This window comes from Micromys minutus (genome assembly GCF_963924665.1).
Source record: "Micromys minutus genome assembly, chromosome: X".
NCBI classification, from domain to species: domain Eukaryota; kingdom Metazoa; phylum Chordata; class Mammalia; order Rodentia; family Muridae; genus Micromys; species Micromys minutus.
This window is the reverse complement of record NC_137970.1, coordinates 54,423,518-54,445,099: the sequence shown is the minus strand read 5'-3', so window position 1 is coordinate 54,445,099 and position 21,582 is coordinate 54,423,518. Positions and strand designations below refer to the sequence as shown.

General features: G+C 35.8%; 1 protein-coding gene across 1 annotated transcript in view; it reads right to left on the bottom strand.

The window, feature by feature from the left end:
• Positions 1-21,582, bottom strand: part of SH3BGRL (SH3 domain binding glutamate rich protein like) — a 71,096-nt gene that overhangs the window by 7,796 nt on the left and 41,718 nt on the right. Inside the window, exons 2-3 of the mRNA XM_080909869.1 lie at positions 7,218-7,403; positions 2,012-2,092 (exon numbers count right to left, since the gene is read on the bottom strand). Coding sequence (XP_080765995.1) covers positions 2,012-2,092; positions 7,218-7,403 — 267 coding nt within the window. The remainder of the gene's footprint in view (positions 1-2,011; positions 2,093-7,217; positions 7,404-21,582) is intronic.

The following is a 21,582-nucleotide window of genomic DNA, read 5'->3' as shown; positions in this document are numbered from 1 at the left end:
CATTCATTTCTTAAAACTATTTCACTTAAGGCCCTCTTGATTGTTTTTGTGGACTTTAAAGCATTCTAAAGTGGAAGTCTTACTATACCGTGTCCTTCAAATGCTCACACTGTACACACCTACCAAATTTAGTTTCTTAGGACAAATATTCTTTGCAGAGTGTCAGAATCCTATCACAGGGAAAGTCAAGCTGCTCTGATCAGGTCAGGGAAGACTAGAATGAGATCCTGACTCACAGTAAGGGAGAAGAGAGAAAAGGGGAAAGAATGGAATATATGTAGATTAAATTAAATTAAACTACTAAAATAATCATCCCATGAGTATGGTGGTGCACACCTTTAATCCCTTGGGAGGTGGAGGATGGAGGATCAATATGAATTTAGGTGAGACTGATCTACATAGTGACTTCCAGGCCTGCTAGGGTTATACAGTCTGACAGTGACCAAACAAAGAAACCAAATTCAGACCATTGCTTTCACCAGTTTTCCATGGTGACTTTTTCGTACCTAATGGACAAAGGTGAAGCAACCTGATAGAGCAATCAGAACCTGGCCCCAAAGCTAATCTTAAACCTTCTAACACAGAGCCCTTTACTTAAATTTTCCCAGTTCTGAAATCACACTGCACTAGATTCTGTCCACTCAACATGACATCATCATGTATATGCACCTCTGCAGTGCTTTTCTTTGCTGTCCTTTCAAAATGACTTAGTATCCTTTCAATATTTTGAAATTTCCAACAGATATAATAACACCCTTCTATTCAACAACTTCTCCAATATCTTCAATAAGAAATAATGATTATTTCCTTCAATCCCTATGTCCTTTATGTATGACAGTCTTATAAAATTGACCATAGTATATCTTCAATTATAATTACTTATACACATACCTATTATATAACTTTCTGCACATTTATACTCATTAGGTTATAACTAGAATGTAAGAATTATTTCATATGTTATGTTTGCTCTACCATTGATTTCAATACTTGACAACTGAATAAATGAATCTCAATTTTAATTGAAGGGGACAAAGTCACCAGCCACAAGAAATAGGCTGTCCTTTTTTTTTCACTCTCTGATCTGCATTAAATTGAATGGCTTAACTTGGTCTTACCAATTATTTAAACAACAACAACATGAAAAAACTGTTCTGGTTTGATTCAGTTTTCATGAAGTCTAAAATATAACGTTTATCCATGGGAAAGGAATGTTTGGCAAGGAAGCGGAACTTCAGAGTGAAACAAACATATTTGCAAAGCCTGTCTGTTAAAAACATAGATGGTATTATAGGTTCTCAAGATTGAAGAAGAAACTAGAGCTTAAATAAGTTGCTGAACATAAAATCTACTCTTGAGAGTGGAGCACATATTAGTGCTACTGGAGAAACCTATTTTGATTAAGTGATCTTGTATGAAAAAGATCAAATGGAAAAGGCAAAGGTCTATTGAAAGTCCATAGCTCTCACTGGACAAGTAATTTTGTTTTTGCTTTCCTTCTTTATTTGGACTCCCTTGGGAACATTGTCACTTGAAAAATTAATTTGTCTTGGCAAGGAATAAAAAAGAAAAAACAAAGTTAGCTAGCAATTTAGTGAGCAGTTTTGTAACTCAAATGTTCTTATCATTCTTGAATAGCTGACTCTATCATTTACTCTCACAGAAATCTAAGAGCTGCTGCTAAGGAGATGACCATGAACTAAAATGTTCGATGACTCTGGAGGACTGCACATGACAACTGGAGGTTTAAAGGTGGCAGTCACATCTTTGAAAATGAATAACAATATATCCGCTGCCTCAGGAAGCTTGATACAGACGTTCAGTTCACTTCTCTAAGTGTACTTCACTAAGTGTACTATGCACAAGTGTCTGGCTCATTAGGGGTTAAGTGTATTACTGCCAACACTGCTCTAGACTTTATCTGAATCTTTAACACTCATGCCTTTTATTGATTTAAAAAAAAACAGCAGCAATAAGATTGTCAGCAATGAAGGAAACAGAGGAATCATACCTTTGAACCAGGTGGTGCTGTCAAGCCTAAAAAGGCATAAACTGCATTATTTTCCCGGGCTTCAAAGAAGGCATCATAATCCTTTGTGAAAAGAAGACAAGAAAAATTAGCAGTCTTCAACCCAATAGAGAGAGATGTGCTCATAATGACTTGACTGGCTGACAGGTTCAGGTATCTCCTTGGGACCTAAGCTCCATAATGCTGAAAATTCTGGAAGGAGTAATAAACTGAAAGGCAGGCTTCTGAGACTAAACATGTGTAACACCAATTTTGGTGGCTGAGGCAGAAGGATCACTAGTTCCAGGCCAGACTAAGCTCCACAGAAAAACTATCTCAAAAAAAAAATTCAGTAAATTTGTTCTGTAATAACTTCTAGTTTTGTGTTTTTATGAGACCTGCATGTATATGAGTGTGTATATCTCTGAAGCTACATATGTGGTTTTTGTGCTTTCTCTTTGACTGTAGTTTTCCTTGTTTGTTTTGTCTTTTGATGGTTTCTTTGCTTTTGTCTTTGATGTATTTTTTAAGGTAGTTGTATGTTTTCTAACAATAGAGAGCAAGAAAAGGTATAGATTTGGGTGGGTGGGGAAATGGAGAAGGCATGAGTGGAGTTTGGGAAAGGAAAAGTCAACAACCAACTAAATACGAAGAAGAAAGGACGGGGAAGGGAGAAATGGCATTTGGATACCATTCATTGTGTACTAGAAGGTAAGATGGTTTTTGGGTCAGAAAATGCCAAATGGTTTATGGCACATCAGCCAGGAGTTATATCTGCTTGCTTCTTCCTCCACCACTTAGAGCAAGCATTTCTCAGCAGTAGATTCTTCTTTCCAGTGGGAGGCTCATTCTTATTCTCCATATTTCTCTTCCCTTACTAAATTTAATAGTGATTTTCTCAGCCTAGAATAAAACCAGTATTAGCTACTTAAGGTCAGGACAGTGGGGCTGTGTGGTCTTTGTGAAGAGAGTAAAGTGTTCCTGAAATACAAGCAAAGAAAGCTTTAACCCTGAGAATACAAAAGAATCCTGACATGTCCCAATTTGTTTCAACTATACATTGTTGTCGCCTAAGCCACTAAGACTTCACCAAAAGTAACAAGTGGACTTGTCTAGAATTGTGCCTTATAATCAACAAGAAACATAGTTAAATGTCTATTTTTTACAAGTGGCCTTGATTGGTGTGATTTCTAGATACACACAGGAAGCCTGGCATTCTGGTTAATTTGGTAAAGTCAAGATTCTCAAACCTTGATGAATTCCCTAGAGAATGTCTCACCAACAGATTGCTGGCACAGGGGTCCTCTCAAGCACATTTCCTTCTTTTCAGCCCTTGGAGAATCTGGCCATGAAGGGCACAGGTGACCCCATCAGTTTAGATCCTACCTCAAGAAATACCTGAACATATAGAGCCTGACGTGGTGCTACATATCTGTAATATGCATTTGGAAAGAAGAGGAAAGAGGATCCAAAGTTCAGGGTTATCAGCTACATAGTAACACGTGGGGTTTTGTTGCTGTTTTGTTGGTTGTCTTTTTTGTTTTGTTTGTTTGTTTGTTTTTAGACCATCTGGGGCTATGTGAGATTCAGTCTTAAAAATATATAGTCACCCTCTCAGAGACAAAAAGGAGGGGGTGATAAACCCTTGCAGGGGACCTGGAAAGGGGGGCAGCATTTGGAATGTAAATAAATGAAACAATAAGAAAAATAAAATAAAATAATATAGTTTTTTCTTTCTCTTACATTCCTCATAGTCTGAATGTAAAGATTTTGCTTTATGACGAACAATGTCAAGAGAATAAAAAGATGAGCTGCAATATGGAAGAAAAGAATTTCAAAACATGTAAGAGGCAAAGATTCACTTCTAAAATATATAAAAAGCATGGCAAAATAGCAATAAAACAATAAAATTAAAAGTGAGACTACCTAAACAGACACTGAAGAGAATATAAGTATGGCAAATAAGCACAAAAATGTGTGTTAAAAATCATAATTTTGATCATTACATAAAAACATTATAATGATTAGAAGCTACCAAGACACCAAGCTATTTGGGATTGGTTTAAAGGCTGATATAGGTCTGAGAAGTGGCTCCGGGTTGCGGCCTTTGTCTACTGTGTGTGTGCGCAATATGGGGTAAAATATGCAGCAACATAGGCAAAGGCCAGTAGGCCAAAAAACTTCTGACAATGTCAGGAGCTGAAGGGAAAGACTGAATACCAGGAACCTGTGCAAAATGATCTAGTCAATTCAAAAATATTCCAAAGTCCTTACAAATTAAAAATATAATCACCATGTTAAGCAGTAAACAAATCCCTGGGATTTATCCCTGACAAATGAGAATTGCTTTTATACAAAAATCAGGAAACAAATGCACAGAGCACTTATCATTACAATGGCTCAGACTTGGAAAAAAAGAAAATGTCTACCAATGTGTAATGATATGCCATCACCCAACTATATGAGGAGAAATGTATTGATGGAGAAAACAACTAAATCTCAAACACATCCCATTTATAGAAAGAAATTAGCATCATAAGACCTCATACCGTATGAACCCATTTATATGACATTATCCAAAAGACATTTATAGTGATGATGATAGATTAGTGTTGGCAAGGGATTAGGGGTAGGCATAGCATATACCTATAAAGAAATATCATGAGAGTTTGAGAGATGATTCTGCATTTTTATTGTAGCACTAGTTCCACAAACCAATGCATGTGCTAAAATTTAGAGAAAACCACATACCAAAAAAAATGTTCTATCATACACTAAAAATTTCAACATTAAACTTACAAAATAGAATTACATTTTAAAGAAAAATGACAAAAACTAAAATATATAAATTCAAGCTAATCCAACTAAAAATGAACTGAATATCCAAATAAGACATGTCTCAAATGAATAGCTACAAAGGCCAATAGGCTTACGAAATATGTCCATCACAATGAATTATTGAGGAGTTCTAAATTAAAACAGCAGAGAGATGTCATCTATAACTATACAAGGATGAGTATTTTCAAAAGGACAAAAATGTAGTGAGTATTGGGAAAGACATAGAGGAAGTAAAACCTTCCCCAATATTGCATACAAGTGTAATTAGTATAACCATCATGGAAAATAATATGTAGGGGTTCCCTAAACCATTGAAAAAGAACTACCTTAAGCCAGGCCAGTATATATAGCAAGCTCTGGAACAGCCAGGAATAAATAGAGACCCTGTCTTAAAAATAAGAGGAGGAGGAGGAGGAGGAGGAGGAGGAGGAGAAGCAGCAACAGCAGCAGTAGTCCATGAACCAGCACTCTCCCTTTATGGCACATATCCAAAGGAAGTGAGGTGATTGATTATGGGTATAGGTCTTACACCTGTAGTCCTAGCACTCATGTTAGAGACAAGAGAATTGCCTGAGTTTAAGGCTAGAATCGTCTATAGGGAACCCTGAGCTTACAAAAAAAAATCAAAGAAACAAAGAATGAAATCAGTCTGTCAAAGAGATTTCTACAATCAGATATTACTGCAGCAGAAATCACAACAAGCAATAAATGAAAGCAGCCTGCATTCTGCAGTAGATGAATATTATTCATCCTTTAAAGTAAAATAAAACTCTGTTATATGTGACATGGATGAACCAGAGAACACATTAAGCAAAATATGCCATCAGAAATGCAAATACCTTGTGTTTTCTACTTTTGATTTTCTGAATTTACATATAAGCATATAAGCTTAGCATTATTGAATATATGAAGTAATAGATTTCATTATGGAATTTGTGTGTGCTCTATATAAGTTTGTGTGTGTGTGTGTGTGTGTGTGTGTATGTGTGTGTGTGTGTGTGTGTGTGTGTGTGTGAGAGAGAGAGAGAGAGAGAGAGAGAGAGAGAGAGAGAGAGAGAGAGAGAGAGAGAGAGAGAGCATGCACAGATACTTATGTTTGTAGAAGCTGTAGTCATCAGATGTCCTGAGAGAGAGAGAGAGAGAGAGAGAGAGAGAGAGAGAGAGAGAGAGAGAGAGAGAGAGAGAGAGAGAGAGAGAGAGAGAGAGAGAGAGAGAGCATGCACAGATACTTATGTTTGTAGAAGCTGTAGTCATCAGATGTCCTCTACCTTATATCTTGCAAGAGTCTTCCACTGAAGCTGGGACATTACAGACATTCATTGCCCTCCTTAGAGTCTTCACTGGGGAACTGAGGAAATGAACTCAGGTTCTCATGCTTCTGCAGTGAGAACTTAATGAAGTCACTTCCCAGTCTTGCATTGTGGGATTTTTGTTGCTTTGCTTCCCCTCCTCTCTTCCCCAACTTGCTTGCCCCATCTCTCCTCACACAATTCTGTTACCTTCTCTTTTGATTTTGCAGTTTTTATTCCCTCCACATTCCCACTCACTGCCCTTTACAGCTCCTTCTAGTTTCTGATTCAATGATTTGTAGAAAATTAAAAAGAATAGCCTCAGAGCCTTCACCTATCTTAAAATAAAATTTACACATTTGTCCTATACTCAACAACTCATGAAATCTGAAAAAGAACTGAAAATTTACTGATGGAAAAATTACATCAATGAATTTTCCCACTGTGGTCATACCTTTTGCCTAGATAGTGATACTTGGCAGTAAGAGGTTCTCTAAGGAATGATGTCCTCTTCAGTCTTACATAAAGCAGTGATGTAGAGGTACCAGTAAAAACATTTGTTCTAAGCCTGGTGCAGTGAAAAGCTTCTGAAATCCCAGTAATCAGAGATTAAGGTAGAAGGATCAGGAGTACAGGTTCATCTCAGCAATACTGGAGTGTGAGGCCAGCCTCAGCTAGATAGCTAGACTGAGAAAGGAAGATCCAGAGGGGAGAATAGGACTGCTCATCAAAGAGGAAGTTCTACAGCAGACGAACTTCCAGTGACAAAACTGCATTCCAGGAGCCTAGAAAGGGCTGTGAGAGGGTCGTGATGGCAACGAATAACCAGGCACTGTTATCTGCATTGATGTGGTTGGAACCAAAATGAAGAAACATAAAGCCAAAGTTACATTCACATTTTGTTTGTTTGTTTGAATTTTTATCCTAGAAAAAAAACTACCATTTAGCTGCTTAGGATGGGTGCAGAGGGCAAATAATTATAAAGAAGAAATAACTACACATAGGCTTGGAGGAGAAAATGAAAGGTGAAAGTTCATTTGAGGTAGTTTATTAATAAACAACCATTTAAATTGCTTCCTTACCCCACGGTACTGGCTTTCATTGAAAATCTGAGGTGGCAATGGGTACCCTGTGGCTGGTCGACTGTCTTCAGGTACATTTTCTCTCATCCACTTCCGATTCTCTTCATTAGCTGCAATATCTTTCTCTTCAAATCCTATTTTGTTGGCTTCTAAGAATCCAAGCACATCTTGCTGTTTCTTCTTAATCTAGGAGCCAAGAGGAAGGGTCAGGGACAATACTGTTAAGCAAACAGCATTTATTGTTTCTTTTTTTCATCTTCTTTGTTTGAACTCAAGAGGTTTTATTTGGTAATATATGTTTATTCAAATACATATAGGCCTGCAATAACTGATGGAAGGAGACCAGGACTTTGAAGGAGAGTAAAGGAGGATGCACATGGGAGTGTTTGGAGGGAGAACAGGGAAAGAAGGAATGTCAGTCACAGTCTCAAAAATAAACAAAAATTACAGCCTTCTTAAAACTGAAAAGCTCTTTATGAGGATGTAAAAATAATTTAGCATTCAATTCTAGTGACAGAGATTAAAATCAGAGCTCCTAGAGAAAATGTTTTTATTTTTCAGATTCAACAAAGTTAGTGCTTATGAGTCAGCAAACATGAATTTGGACATAGATCAAATCTGCAGTACAAAAGATACGTTTTCCCCTTATTACTGTCTTGTTGATGATGTCTCACAAGTGAAAAGCCTGAAGGCTTTTTATCTAACACTCCTTTTGCACTAAAGGCTCAGTATCTAATCATGCTGATGTAATTCTAGCTCATGCATATTATAAACTGTACAAAATATGGTAAATTCAAGCATCTTAATCAGAAGCAAAGTATCCTTTTTATGGTTCAGATCAAAATCGGCAATGTAAAAGAGCTAAGCCTGTTTGTATACTAAGTGTGTAATATAATGTATATTATTCATTAGCTCATGATATGAATACTTAGGACAATTTTCACACATCTATGCTACCTCATTATATTATTAGTATACTGTATACTGTCTCCTTAACACATCAAAGCCAAAGAGCTTTGGAAATAGTAAAATTAAAACTTCCTAGGCTTTTCCTGTAAAATGCATTTATTAAATAACCTTATTTCACACACCTATGTCCATATAATTATGGTTAAACCTCTTCATAATATATATGAACTATATAAAAAATATGTAAGAAAACAGCATTTTAATGTAGTCAAAGGACACATACGGAAGAAACATTAAAAACAAAACAAAGTCAAATATATTAAAAAGAAGGAGTCTACACAATGGCAGTCAAAAAAAGGAACTCACTGACAGGCGACTTTAAATTCACACTTCCCTCTTCTACCCCTGTATGCATGCACAGGGGTTATATTTTCATCCTAGTTACTTCTGTTATGGTTACATAATTCGGTTTAAATCATACACAACTCCAGTAAAATCTTGAATTTCTGGTACCTATTTGTATTAAATACTAAAAGTCCTTTCAAAAAGATCAATTATAATCCAATAAAATTAATTATACCACAAATTAATTTTTCTAATAATATTATTTCCTCATTGCTATATGCAATTAAACTTCCATTTCTAAATAGAACATTTGGAAAACATCACTGAGAGTCAGTATGTATAATCATTCAGCATAGTAATTTACATGAAGGAAGTCTCAAGTTAGTGACTTTCAAGCTTTGTCGCATAGTAGGGGAGGTTCAATCAACATGAAATGTATCAAGTAATATGTAAATGTTTAGACTATTTAAAGATATCACTAGATATAAAATGTGGTACTTTTAGGAACCTAGAATTTCAACAATAAAAATTATACACAGTTCTAAAGGATTATTACTATCCTGTTTGTGTAGACAAAGGTCAGAAGTGGTATAAAAGAAATAGTCCTCTGAGGCCTCTCCTGCTCTTTATGTTGAGAACACCATCCTGAGTGCCCTTACCTGCTATCAGTATGTACAGTCAGACAACTTTAATTATAACTTTATCTGTTATGTCAAAGGTTGAGTTTCTGTTTAAAAGGGAGATTGATGAGGTTTCTGCTTTAGAAGGTTCCAATGTAAAAGAACAAAGCTCTATCCCAGTGATACAACAGGGACACAAACCCACTCACAAAACTTTCAACCCAAAATTTATTCTGTCTACAAGAAATGTAGGGATGGGTATAGAGAGAGACCCATATCATGGTCAACCACCATTCCTTGACAATATTAATGATTATCTGTTATGTTTGCAGACAGGAGACTAGCAAGGTTGTCCTCTGAGAGGCTCCACCTATCAGCTGACTGAGACAGATGCAGATACCCATAGCCAAACCGTGGATGGAACTTGGGGACTCTTTTTCTTTTTTTTTTTTTAAATTTCTTAAACCTACTTTATTTAGGGTTATTTTTTATTGGATAGTTTATATATTTACATTTCAAATGTTATCCCATTTAACAGTTCCCACCTCTCCCATGCCCCTTCCCCCTGCTTCTATGAGGATGCACCCTCCTCCCACCTACCCACTCACACCTCAACACCCTGGCATTCCCTTACACTGGGGAAACAAGCCTTCACAGGACCAAAGGCTTCTCTGATTTAGTAAATCCAGTCTATACTTGAACAAAGTATTCACTATAAAACTACAACTTCATAGTGAAAATGATAGGTCTTCGAGATTCTGAGAAAATTTGAGAAACAGTAACATGTGAGAAATTGCTGAAAAGTAATATACATCCATCACTGGGTGTATACTAGTGTGGCTTTCTCATAATTCAACATTTTTATTATTCTCTTATATATTACACCCACACTACAGTTTTCATCCCCCTCCCCAAAGCCTCTTCTGCAGACTCTCTCCCAGATCTACTTCCTTCTACCTTCCCTCAGAAAAGAGCAAGCCTCCCAGGGAAATCAACCAAACACAGCATAACAAGGTCCAATAAGACCAGGCACATAGCGTCACACCAAGGCTGAACAAAGCAACCCAGTTGGAGGAAAAGGGTCCCACAGGTAGGTAAAAGAGTCAGGGACAGCCCCTGCTCCTACTGTTAAGATTCCTACAAGAACATTGAGCTTTTCAGTTCTATATGCAGAGAACTTAATCAGATCCTTACAGGATCCTTGATGTCTGAGAGCCCCCATGAGTTCTAGTCAGTTGATTTTGTGCCCCATGATTTCATGGTGTCCCTGAATCCGTACTCACCTACAAGAGGATATCAGCTACAAAGCAAAAGACAATAATGCTATAGTCCACAGACCCAGAGAGGCTAAGTGTGAGGAGGACTGAATCAGGGAACAAGGATCTCTCTGGAAAGAGAAAACAGAATAACTTTGTACAGTGGTCTGGGTGGGGGGTTGGAAACAGGAGGGATCCCGTTGAAGAGAGGGAGAAAATACTAGGAGAAAAGACTGAAGTATTCCAGAATATGGTAGAAACCCAGTGCAATGGAAAGTCCATGGAATCTATGAGAGTAATCCTAGGAAAGTCTCCTAGAAGTGGGGGACACTAGAACTGGCTGTCTTCTGTAACCAGGCAAGGTCTCAAGTGGAGAGATTGGGACACCAAGCCAGCTGCATAACCTTCGACCTGCCTACAGAGACCACAGAACCTTCAACCTATATACGGTTTGTCCTGCATCTAGAGTGTTTTGGGACCAGAGCCTAGCATAACTGTCTACAGAGAGACCAGAGAGACCTGATCCAGCAACTAATGGGAGCAGAACCAGAATCCCACAGCCAAACATTTGGCAGAGCTCCAGAAGTCGTAATTCAATTTTTATTTGAAAACATCTCTCTCTTTTTTTTTTAAGTCCTTGGATTAACCATGTGAAGTATCATATTAGAGTGATTTGTACTTAAATTACATTCCTTTTAGGCCCACTTACATTTCTTCTAGCAAGACTTCTTGCATACAGAGATAATAGAAATAATCAATGTTTGCAAACAGATTTTCCTCCATCCTTACATTTTCCAAAATAACACTTTTGAATCCTAGAACAAAGCCGATGAAAAATTTGTACCTTACACATCTCCAGTGCTCTATATAGTACCGAAATGTTAACATATTCGACAACAGGGAAACTGCTTGTCTAAAAATTTTTTTAAAAATTATTGGCTTGTCTAAAAAGTTAAAAAAAAAACTGCTTGTGTAAAAATTAAATAGATAGATAAATAAATAAATAGATAGATAAATAAATAGATGAATAAATAAATAAATAAATAAATAAATAAATAAATAAATAAATAAATAAATAAATGAATAAATGCTACAAGTCCACCTGGATTAGAGAGAAACTTTGGGGTATCAGAAAGAGTTCACTGCTATTATTTCTAAATTTACCAGATTTCCAATTGAAGCTAATTTTTAAAATACTGAGAAGAGTTAGAAACCTGGCTCAACAGGTTCACTTCCTAGTACCTACATTTACACACACACACACACACATACACACACAGTGGCTCACAGCCACAAATAATTCCACTTCCATGTGGAGATCCAACACCTTCTTCCAGACCCCACAGGTACCAAGCAGTCACATTGTACACAAACAGATGAGGAAGACCCATGCAGATAGAAAAGTAAAATAAATGGGTAGATAAATTAATTAATTCATTCACTCATTAATTCATTCATTCATTCCAGGGAAACAGATTTGGCTTCTTATTCATACCAATATTAGTTATTACTGTAGATAAATGGCAATGAAGAATAAGTTAATTAACTAACATTATAGTTAGTGCTTTGTGTGTATTTTTCCACTTCGTATTGAAAAGGTACCCTGATTTTCAGGTTATAGATTAGATTACCAAGACTCATGGAAATAAAGGAAATGTACCTAATGGCACATTTATTTTCAGGTCCTTGAGAGAAGTCCTGAGAACAGCCTGGGCAGCAGAGTGAGAGACACTTATTTCCAAAGCACTATTTTGTGTTCTTGCTAGAGAAGTTAATTTTGAATTCTATGTAACAAGGTATGTTTTATCTTATTTTTCAAAAGAGTATGTGCACAAGTGAACAAATTTCCACAGCATTCAAAGTAAAAAAAAAAAAGAAAGAAAGAAAGAAAGAAAGAAAGGACATCTGAAATAGCCACTTCCAACTCAAGATTTTCTACTGATAGAGTATTTGACCTGATCTGGTAATGTTATGGGATTTCCAGTTGATTTAAAATGTAACTCTTCAATACAATCCAAGGCTCAAGGATTCTATACATTAAAGATAACAATAGCAGTTTTATGATCTGAAGGAATTTGTACAATATAATTATAAAATATAAATGCTAAACTAATCTATGATTTTAAGTGATTAGATTTAACCAGCCCTTAATCAAAGTCTGCCATAATTCTGCTGCAGGAAAGCAGAAGAATTAAGGTGAGAATAATAAGGAAAAAGAATAGATTCGCTGAATTTGCTACCAAGAGGCTATATGCATCAGGTCCCTTTTGCAACACACCATGTGTGATCTCATTGTAAAATATAATGTGATAATTATTATTTATAAAGTATTTCCTATGAACCAGGCACTGTGATAAGCTCTTTACATGTTTATTTTATTTTAGTCCCACAGTAATCTTCAGAAGCAGCTGCTATTATTTTCATTCCAGACACTCTAAGAAACTAATGCTCAGATGGATTAGGAAACTTGTTCCAAATTAGTTATTTGTCTAATCTCTGCCAGAATAAAAATCACCATTTAAAAACTAAATATACAGAATAACAAATAATGTACTGCCATGCTTGATGCCTCCTGCTAATTAGATCATCTGTTGACTTACTGAAGCTCTCTTGAGCGCAGATGTGGCTCGTAATAACTTTTATATTAGTCTTCATTTCAAAGCCTGGTCTAAAGTAACAGCAAGAAACCCCCGAGACTGATATTTAGTATCATTTTTTTTGTTTATTTTTGATAACGTAATATAATTGCAGCATTTTTCCTATCCCTTTAAGATTTTTGTTGCTGTTGCTCTTGTTCTGCAGTTCTAATGATCAAGTGCAAGGCCTCACATACCATAAGTAAGTGTTCTATCACTGAATCACATATATAAAGAGGGAGGGAGAGAGGGAGGGAGGGAGGGAGGGAGAGATAAAGAGAGTCTTGCTTCTCCATAGTCCTCAATACTGCCTGTATATTAAGGTATCTCTATGTGAAAGCTTTTCATGTACACATGTACAAGAATAAATGCAAGTGTTAAAAAAAGAGCACTATGATATGCTTTGCAAAAGAGCCAGTGGCCTATGACTACACCAGGCTACAGGAAATGGCTCTTTAGAGGAAATAGGGTTAACAGACACCCCAGGCTATTCTCAAAACTTTAGGAGTACTCTTAAAGAAAATCACATTATACCGTTAGCAGCAACTATCAAAGCTCAATAAACCAATGTAGATGTGCTATTCTAACATTAAGTATCTTCCATTCCAAATTGTCAGACTGGCGTCATGCTAAGATTTTTGAAAATAAATCTGTTCATTTCAGTCCCCACATTCCTGCCTTAATCATTGTCATTAAGAAGTAGATATAATGGCTTTCTGTATAAATTTCAATCTTCTTTGAGAGAATAGCATTATAATAAAATAAAGGTAACTTGAATGGTTAGAAGAAACATTATGAGCAACAAACTGTTTCCAACCCATCTTTCTTTTTACTACACACCAAATTCCAGCAGTAAGAAAACTGTGTCCTAAAGCCATTTCCTGTGAATGCTACACGGCTTCTAATTCCGGTCAGACAAAGTCACCAGGCAGCCTTCCCATATAAGGATAAGCAAAAACACAAATCCTCAAACAGGCTGAGGTGAAATCACAGGGCAGGCATACGAGAACCAAATATGGTAGCTAAAATCTGCAGCTCACAAGATGCCTTTTTTAAAAAAGAAGGCTGTAACCATCAACTGTATCAGTTCTTGAATCATAAAAAAAGCAATAAGCTTGCTAGTGTTAACCAGATGACAAACATTAGCTAGACTGCAGTGTGTCACATTAACTGGCCATCTCCTTCTACTGACAGGTTATTATGAAATGTGAGGCCAGAGGGTATGCATATAACATCAAAAAGATGAATGTGAGTAAGTAAAGTCATTCACACTACCTCCTCTAAAAGAAGCAAATAAAGTTCCCAAGTGTCTCGGGAAACTAGCTCTGTCCCACTACAAGAAAAGCTTACTGTGATCAGGGAGGGAAATTCAGGTTTGGCATAATTCGATAAAACTAATTCCTAAGGGGATCCATGTCCTCTTCAATTACAGGGTAGAACCTGATAGACCATATTACCCCATATTCCTCTCCAGCCAAACATGAGAATTAAAGAGTACAGATAGACATCATTTTTATTCTCAGCGAGCAAAGTGTTCCTATTAGTGTGATCAAGTATGTTGCTAGTGCTGAAGGGTGTTAATTCAGACAAAGTCAAGTAAAATCAGAAGCTTCTTCTTTTCCAGTATGTGGTAATAGCCATGGAAACATTCATAGTTCTTAATCTTGTAATTTCAGGTCCAGATGTCTCAAGTAAATAAACAAGAGAGCTAAATGATGTGCCTGAAGAAATTGTGTGTGATATATTCTGGTGAGTTTGTTATTTGTTTCTTTTTGACAGAAGAGATTTGAAAATTGTCTGCATATTTACCCATTCAGACTTGCGTAAATGTTTGTGAAATAATTACTTGAAAGAATACTGCATGCACAGTGAAAGCAAGCACATGCTGTATGATTATGTAGCAACAAGGGAAAATATTTACGACATGGAGAGGAAAATCAAGAAAATTATATATTTTTGTAATTCCAACTGTGAAAAGCAAAAAAAAAAAAAAAAAAAAAAAAGACTTAAAAGACTATCAAAAATTTAAACAGTATTATGATTGCTTCATAAGTTAAACACATCACATATATTAAGGCCTTTTGAGAGGTAGCATGGCATAGAGGTAAGGCTGTGCACCATTGACCCTTTGGCACACACACACACAAATGTGTTCCTTCCTCAGAGACTTACTTGGGGGTGGTAGGACTTCTTGTTTATATTAAAGAAAATATGGCAAAGGTGACAGGATGTCATTGTTAGGTTGTGCTAGAGTCTCCTTTGTTTACAATGAAATGAACCGTAAAGAATTCCGTCAACAACCAAGTAATATATAAGAAGATTCTTCCTTAGGGTACTATCCCAGTGAGAAGTCAGTACATCTCGACTGCAGTTTTACAGCTAAATTATGCAAGGACTTCTGATCCATAGGCACTGTACTATAATAAATTGATGTTGATTTAAATTGATAAAATTATAATAATCTGCTCTATGGCACAGAAAACCAATGTAGGGAGAAACTGACTTGGCTTTGAAACTCAGAGAATTCCTTTTATGTATAGCTGAGCAAGCTGATTAACCCTGTCTCAATCTCATTTTCGTTATTGCAAATACTACTACTACTACTACTACTACTACTACTACTAATAATAATAATAATAATAATAATAGTACCCACCTCTCAGAAATGTTTCTCAGGAAAAAAATAACTTCCTGGATAAGAGAAGCTATAGGGCCTATTGCATTACCTGCTAGGAAATTGTCTAAATCATAAATTGTAAGTTCTCGTGTGACTCGATCTTCGTCTATTTGGCTCATCATGTTATCTTACTCACTGATTTTATAAATTTGCAGTGAAAGAATTAATAAACCAATGAAAATAAGATTGTGTGTGTGTGTGTGTGTGTGTGTGTGTGTGTGTGTGTGTGTGTGCGTGTGTGTGTGTGTGTGTGTGTGTGTGTGTGTGTGTGTGAAATAAAGAACATCACAAGAGAATCTCTGCCCTTAAGGTACTAAACATAATGAATGAGGCCATGATGCAAATGTCACAATACAGAAAAGGTTCTTTGTGGTATTGTGAGAATGAAAGTGTGTAGATGAGGAATCAAGCACTAGAATCAAATAAATATATTAAGGTTTTTGAGCACAATTCAATAAAACCTTTCTGAAGGTGCTATCAGTATCAATAAAAAACTACACATGAAGTTATAAGGTGCTAAAAGAAATCAATACAGTTGCTAGGAAGCCTCTATAAGGCACATGATATGTGACATGCTGGGCAAATGCCTGAGCAGTCACAGAGACTAGTGAGTTTCCTCACTCATATCTGAGAAACAAAAAAGGACCCCTAGGAAAGCAAACTCTCTCTAAAGTGTTGAAAGATGCAAGTATTTACTCTGTTACAGCAAAATTCCTAAAGTATTAAGGTTCAGAAGTTATATTGTTTAAACAACTATCCATAAGGAAGTTAGAATAAAACAGTCTATGAGAAAGCGGACCTGAAGTTGAACATTGTCAAACAATACATTTTTAAGCCTCAAAGATGACTGAAAGTTAAATACTGTCAAACAATACTTTTGATAAACAAAACAATTCTTAAGCCTCCAACTCAATCACCAGGCCAAACAAAAGAAAAAAAAACCTATCTAGTCACATTTTAAAATTGCTATATTTTCTTAAATTGGCTACATCATGTGGCAATTTCCTCCAAAAGGAAAAGAACTGCCACTCACCCCCATAAACAAGTGTGGAACAGTAGAACAAGTTCCTAAGTCAATCTAAAATTCAATGCTCAAAACCTACCATTGCAATTTGTCACTTGCATTCACGGTAAAATTCCACCAGCATTCATGTGTGAGAAGAAAAGGTAACAGAAAATATTGTGAAATAACAAAGAGTTAGAAAGTCATTGTCTTGACCTCAAAAAGTTCCCCAAACCATTCTGTGAACAACACCAATAACACCCTTAATGCACCATATGCAAGTTCTCAGAAATGCAGTTCTTAGTTATTTCCATTGAAAGAAATGTAATCCCTGTCCTTTGTTTTTTCAATGGGAAAGAAAAATAGTTTCACATTTGTCTGAGTGCATTTTGTGCCCTGTAAAATGCTTTGCCCATAAACAAAAGCTTCCCAAACATAATAGACTTATTTTAAATCATTAGGTTTCTCAATTTCATAGAAAGTAAGAAAAAAAAAGAGAGGCAAATCAGAGAAAAGGGATTCAATGACATTTGAAAAAATGATAATTGTATCATTCAAATCAGAATCGAGAGGTGTCTCGGTCAACTTACTCTGCAGAAAACAATCAAATGCAAATTACAATCTTAACCATCATGATCAAATTCCTAGAAATGGATCACAGTCCCAAATCCATTTTTGTTGTTGTTTGGGTTTTTGCTTGTTTGTAAGGCAAAGTTTTGCTAGCCATCCATAGTTTGCAAATAAACTGGATCCTCTGAGACTCCCAGCAATTCCACCTTAACCTCAGGAGGAAAAGATAAGATTAAACTCATGCATACCAAAAATCTCTCTAAACATTTTGCAAATGAATAATATTTGCAAGCACTTCTTTCAGATTTTGTATGTAACATGGTCACCATTGCAAACAACAGAAACCTTGTCTAGTTAAAAATAAGAAGAAAAAGAAGAAGAAAAAAGAAGAAAGAAGAAGAAAGAAGAAAGAAGGAAGAAGGAAGAAGGAAAGAAGAAGAAGAAGAAGAAGAAGAAGAAGAAGAAGAAGAAGAAGAAGAAGAAGAAGAAGAAGAAGAAGAAGAAGAAGAAGAAGAAGAAGAAGAAGAAGAAGAAGAAGAAGAAGAAGAAGAAGAAGAAACAAGACTTTTTTTTAAACACATAGATTTTTTTGGGTTTTGTTTTGTTTTGTTTTTGTTTATCTGTTTGCTTCATTTTGTTGATTTAAGATAAATGAGTTCAAGTGAATTAATGCAAACATTTCTCATTGCAATTTGTTTTACTTTGGAAGAAACCTGTTCAAAAATCTTCACAGGGAAATATATACTGATAAATGTTTAATAATCTATTTTTTTATTCTGGTGCTATACAGTCAAGACTGTACAGACTGAGTTATGAAACCATTTTTCATCCAGTTACACACATATACACAGAGAGGGGGCAAGGTATTCACAAACAAGAATAAATGGAATACAGTGGGTTTGCCGATCACTGAAGATGAAGGCAAGAATATCAGGCATTTAAGGTCATATAGAGCCACACATTAAATCAAGAGCCAACTTGAAATATGTGCGATCCTGTTTCAGAAAAAAAAAAATTCTGCATGTCCAAAGTAATTCTGCTCTCCCCAGGATTTTCTTGGAAAATAAATGATAAATACACACAAACTGGTAGCAAATCTTTATCATGTTCTTCATATTTAAAAGGCTATGCATTTGAACAGAAAGCATTTTTTGGAAAACAAAAATAAAATACCAAATACTATGTTTATTGTATATCTTTTTAATTATATCATGAACCTTCGTACAGTATCTATCCTGAAAATTCTACTCAGATAAAAAATGATGACATAATAATGTTTGAAGATGATTCAGTCACAATTTTAACGCTTTTTATTTATCAAGAATGAAAACTAGCTAAAAAGGCAACACAGTCATAGCATATGATGTTCTATAGCTGTTGGTAGGGCTTATATCCATTATCTGATGTAGCATTCTTAATGCCATTCAAACAGTTCTTTTCTCTGTCAAATCTTAGCTATTGATGCTATGAATCTGGGAGAGACTTACTATGGGTAACACTTCTGGTCTTCAACCTGTGACTTTGCAATGTGAACAAGGGCATTTTGGCTCTTTTCTAGAATCATTTCTCCCTGATAAACAACATCCTTCAGACATGTAGCAGCTTCGTGATTTTCTTCTTCTAGCTTATATAAGCTACCAGCCCATAAAGCAGCTGTAGACTCTTCTTCACTGTGTAAGCAATCTATCAAAACATCAATACATTTTGCTGTTCATACAATCAATGCTGCAAAAAATCTGGGCATACTCTTGGGATTGGCCGGTTGATCTTTATTAATTGCTGCTTGAATGTTACTAAAAGAGGAAGGAGGACCACAGTGCTGTAATACACCAATGGAATTACAAAACTGACCAGAAAGCTGTAATCCTAGTACCTTGAGGCAGGAGGATGAGAATTTCAAAGATATCCTCAGAGTCATGTTTGAGGACAATCTACAATCTACTAAATGAGAACTCTGTAGACATAAGAATCTGCCTCCCAAGTACTGGGATTAAAAGTGTGCATTACCACTATCTGGTGAGTTCACAGCATCCTGCAGCTTCATGAGTCCATCTGCTACATTCTCGGAGCACACAAGGGTTCCAAATATTATTTCTGGACTACCTTAGCTACAATAGTGTTCCACCATCCCTCATTGACATTTGGTTAGGTGCTGTCATTACAAAGAAAATTGAAGGTCTTTACTTCAATAGACCAAAAAATTCTGTGTTCTTATGATAACAAATTCATTTGCTATAGGCAAAAAGATCAAGTCCCAGGCCTGAGCTGAACAGAGTGCCCCAGATGACATTCCAGAGAACTCCATGAATGTACACCCACACTTAAGCCAATAAAACAAGTTCCAAACTGTCCAGCGGAGAATAGCTGCCACAGCCACATATTGCCTAATTAGTTAAACAAGAGTAGACTCAAATAATCCAAAAAGTTAGTAAGCTAGTGAATTGCTGCGCAAAAAGAAGAAAATGAAGAGGAAGAGGAAGTGGAAGAAGAAGAAGGAGGAGGAGGAGGAGGGGGAGGAGGAGGAGAGCTAAGACAAAGAATTCTAGGCACTTTATAATTACAGACATAGTTATATGAACAACTACCAAAAACAATAGAATATCCACCATATCCACCAACAGGTACTACTAGCAAAACTACTAAAGGGTCTGAAACTTTATCCTACTTGATGTCATGTAATCAATCCTGTCCTAATTTGTAAGGCTTTACAAGAAAGCACAGAACTTGTGAGAGAACATCCCAGTGTCCTTGGACCTCTTTCCTGTTCTACAAGGGGACAAACAGTCTGACTAAGAGACTTGTTATCTTTTATAATGAGCAGTAAGCAAACTTGCCCTTTGTTCTGGAGAGAATTACAGCATGTTTCAATGCCATTTCTCTGTATAAGAGCAAACTGAGATCAGTGGCTCTACCCACAAGATGTGTGTGAAAGCAAGAGATCAACAAAGGATATTGTTGCCAACACCTACCACTTATAATATACTTTGGCTATAAAACAGCATCTCATTCTTGTCTTGCAGGTTTTCCAAGGTAAAGCTCATCTGAGAGTCAAATGCTATGTTGGGTGATGAAAGCCTATAATTCTACCACCTGCTTAAGCAAAAACCCTATGGGAATGAATTTGTATAACAATTCAATTAAAAACTATAAATCCTAGATACTTTCAAAATTCATGGAGCAGACTGAACTTTATACCTCTAGAACCAATGCATTCACCTGACAGTCCCTGGTGGAGGAGGGCTGTTTATTTATGAAATCTTTATTTGTGAAATCAATTCTTGTGAGTGATGTTACAGCTTCAACTTTTCTTACTCTTTAAACCAAATCTCTTTGTGTCTGCCAAAAGACAAATGTGAATCATGACCTCATTGAAAAGCTAGACAAGCTGAAAACCATTTATTCTCTCTATAAACACTTCTGTCTTGGGCATTTTGATCCTGCTTCAGTGTTGAGTTGCTGAAATAAATCTAATTTCATTCAAGTTAAAAAAACATGCAATTATCAAAGAGAAACCTTATTAAATATATAGTTCACAGGGTTAGCAGTGGTAGTCCATTTTGCCTACCATGCTCTAGGCCCTAGTCTCACATCCCAGCATCATAAAAACTAATAATAATAACTAGGAAAGAGCATATAAAAACTGAAATGTTATGCTAATAAAACTTTTTCTTTTAATTTTTATTTTTTCAGTAATAAGAAAATGTATACCTTAGGGAATACAATTGCAGAAAATTAAAATATGCATTTTATATTATGGTTTTTAAAAGGGCTCATCTTAATGTCATAAGTGTACCCCAAATCTGTTTATGTTCCAACAAGAATCCATATACCCAAAGAGAGAGAGGTTGGCATGAATATACATTATATATAAATATATACATATTTACATATATGTATATGCTAGTTTTATAGTAAGACAGTGAAATTCATTCTCTTCATTAAGAAGTACACTAAGGAAGTGACTCATTCTAAGGTATTACCTAGTGATCTGATGATACTAAATTTGCTGAAATATATCTAAAGTAGCATATGTATAATTAACCATAGACAGTCTCAGATAATCATCAGTTTCTAAAAAGTTATGTTACTCTGTTTCTTGGCAAATGTACAGTTTGCTTAAACATGTATGGGTCTTTGTAAAGATCAATGTGACAAATATTTGTTAATAATTTATTATAGAATATGACAAGCTTTTAACAGTGACATTTTGTTAACTTTGTAGAAAGTAGAACAAAGGCAACAACCTTGTAGGATGAATTAAACTCCTTATAAATATTCTGTATCTTGATATAAAAACACAGAAAGTGTTTAAAAGACTAACTTAAGATTCCCTGCTTTACTATTCTTAC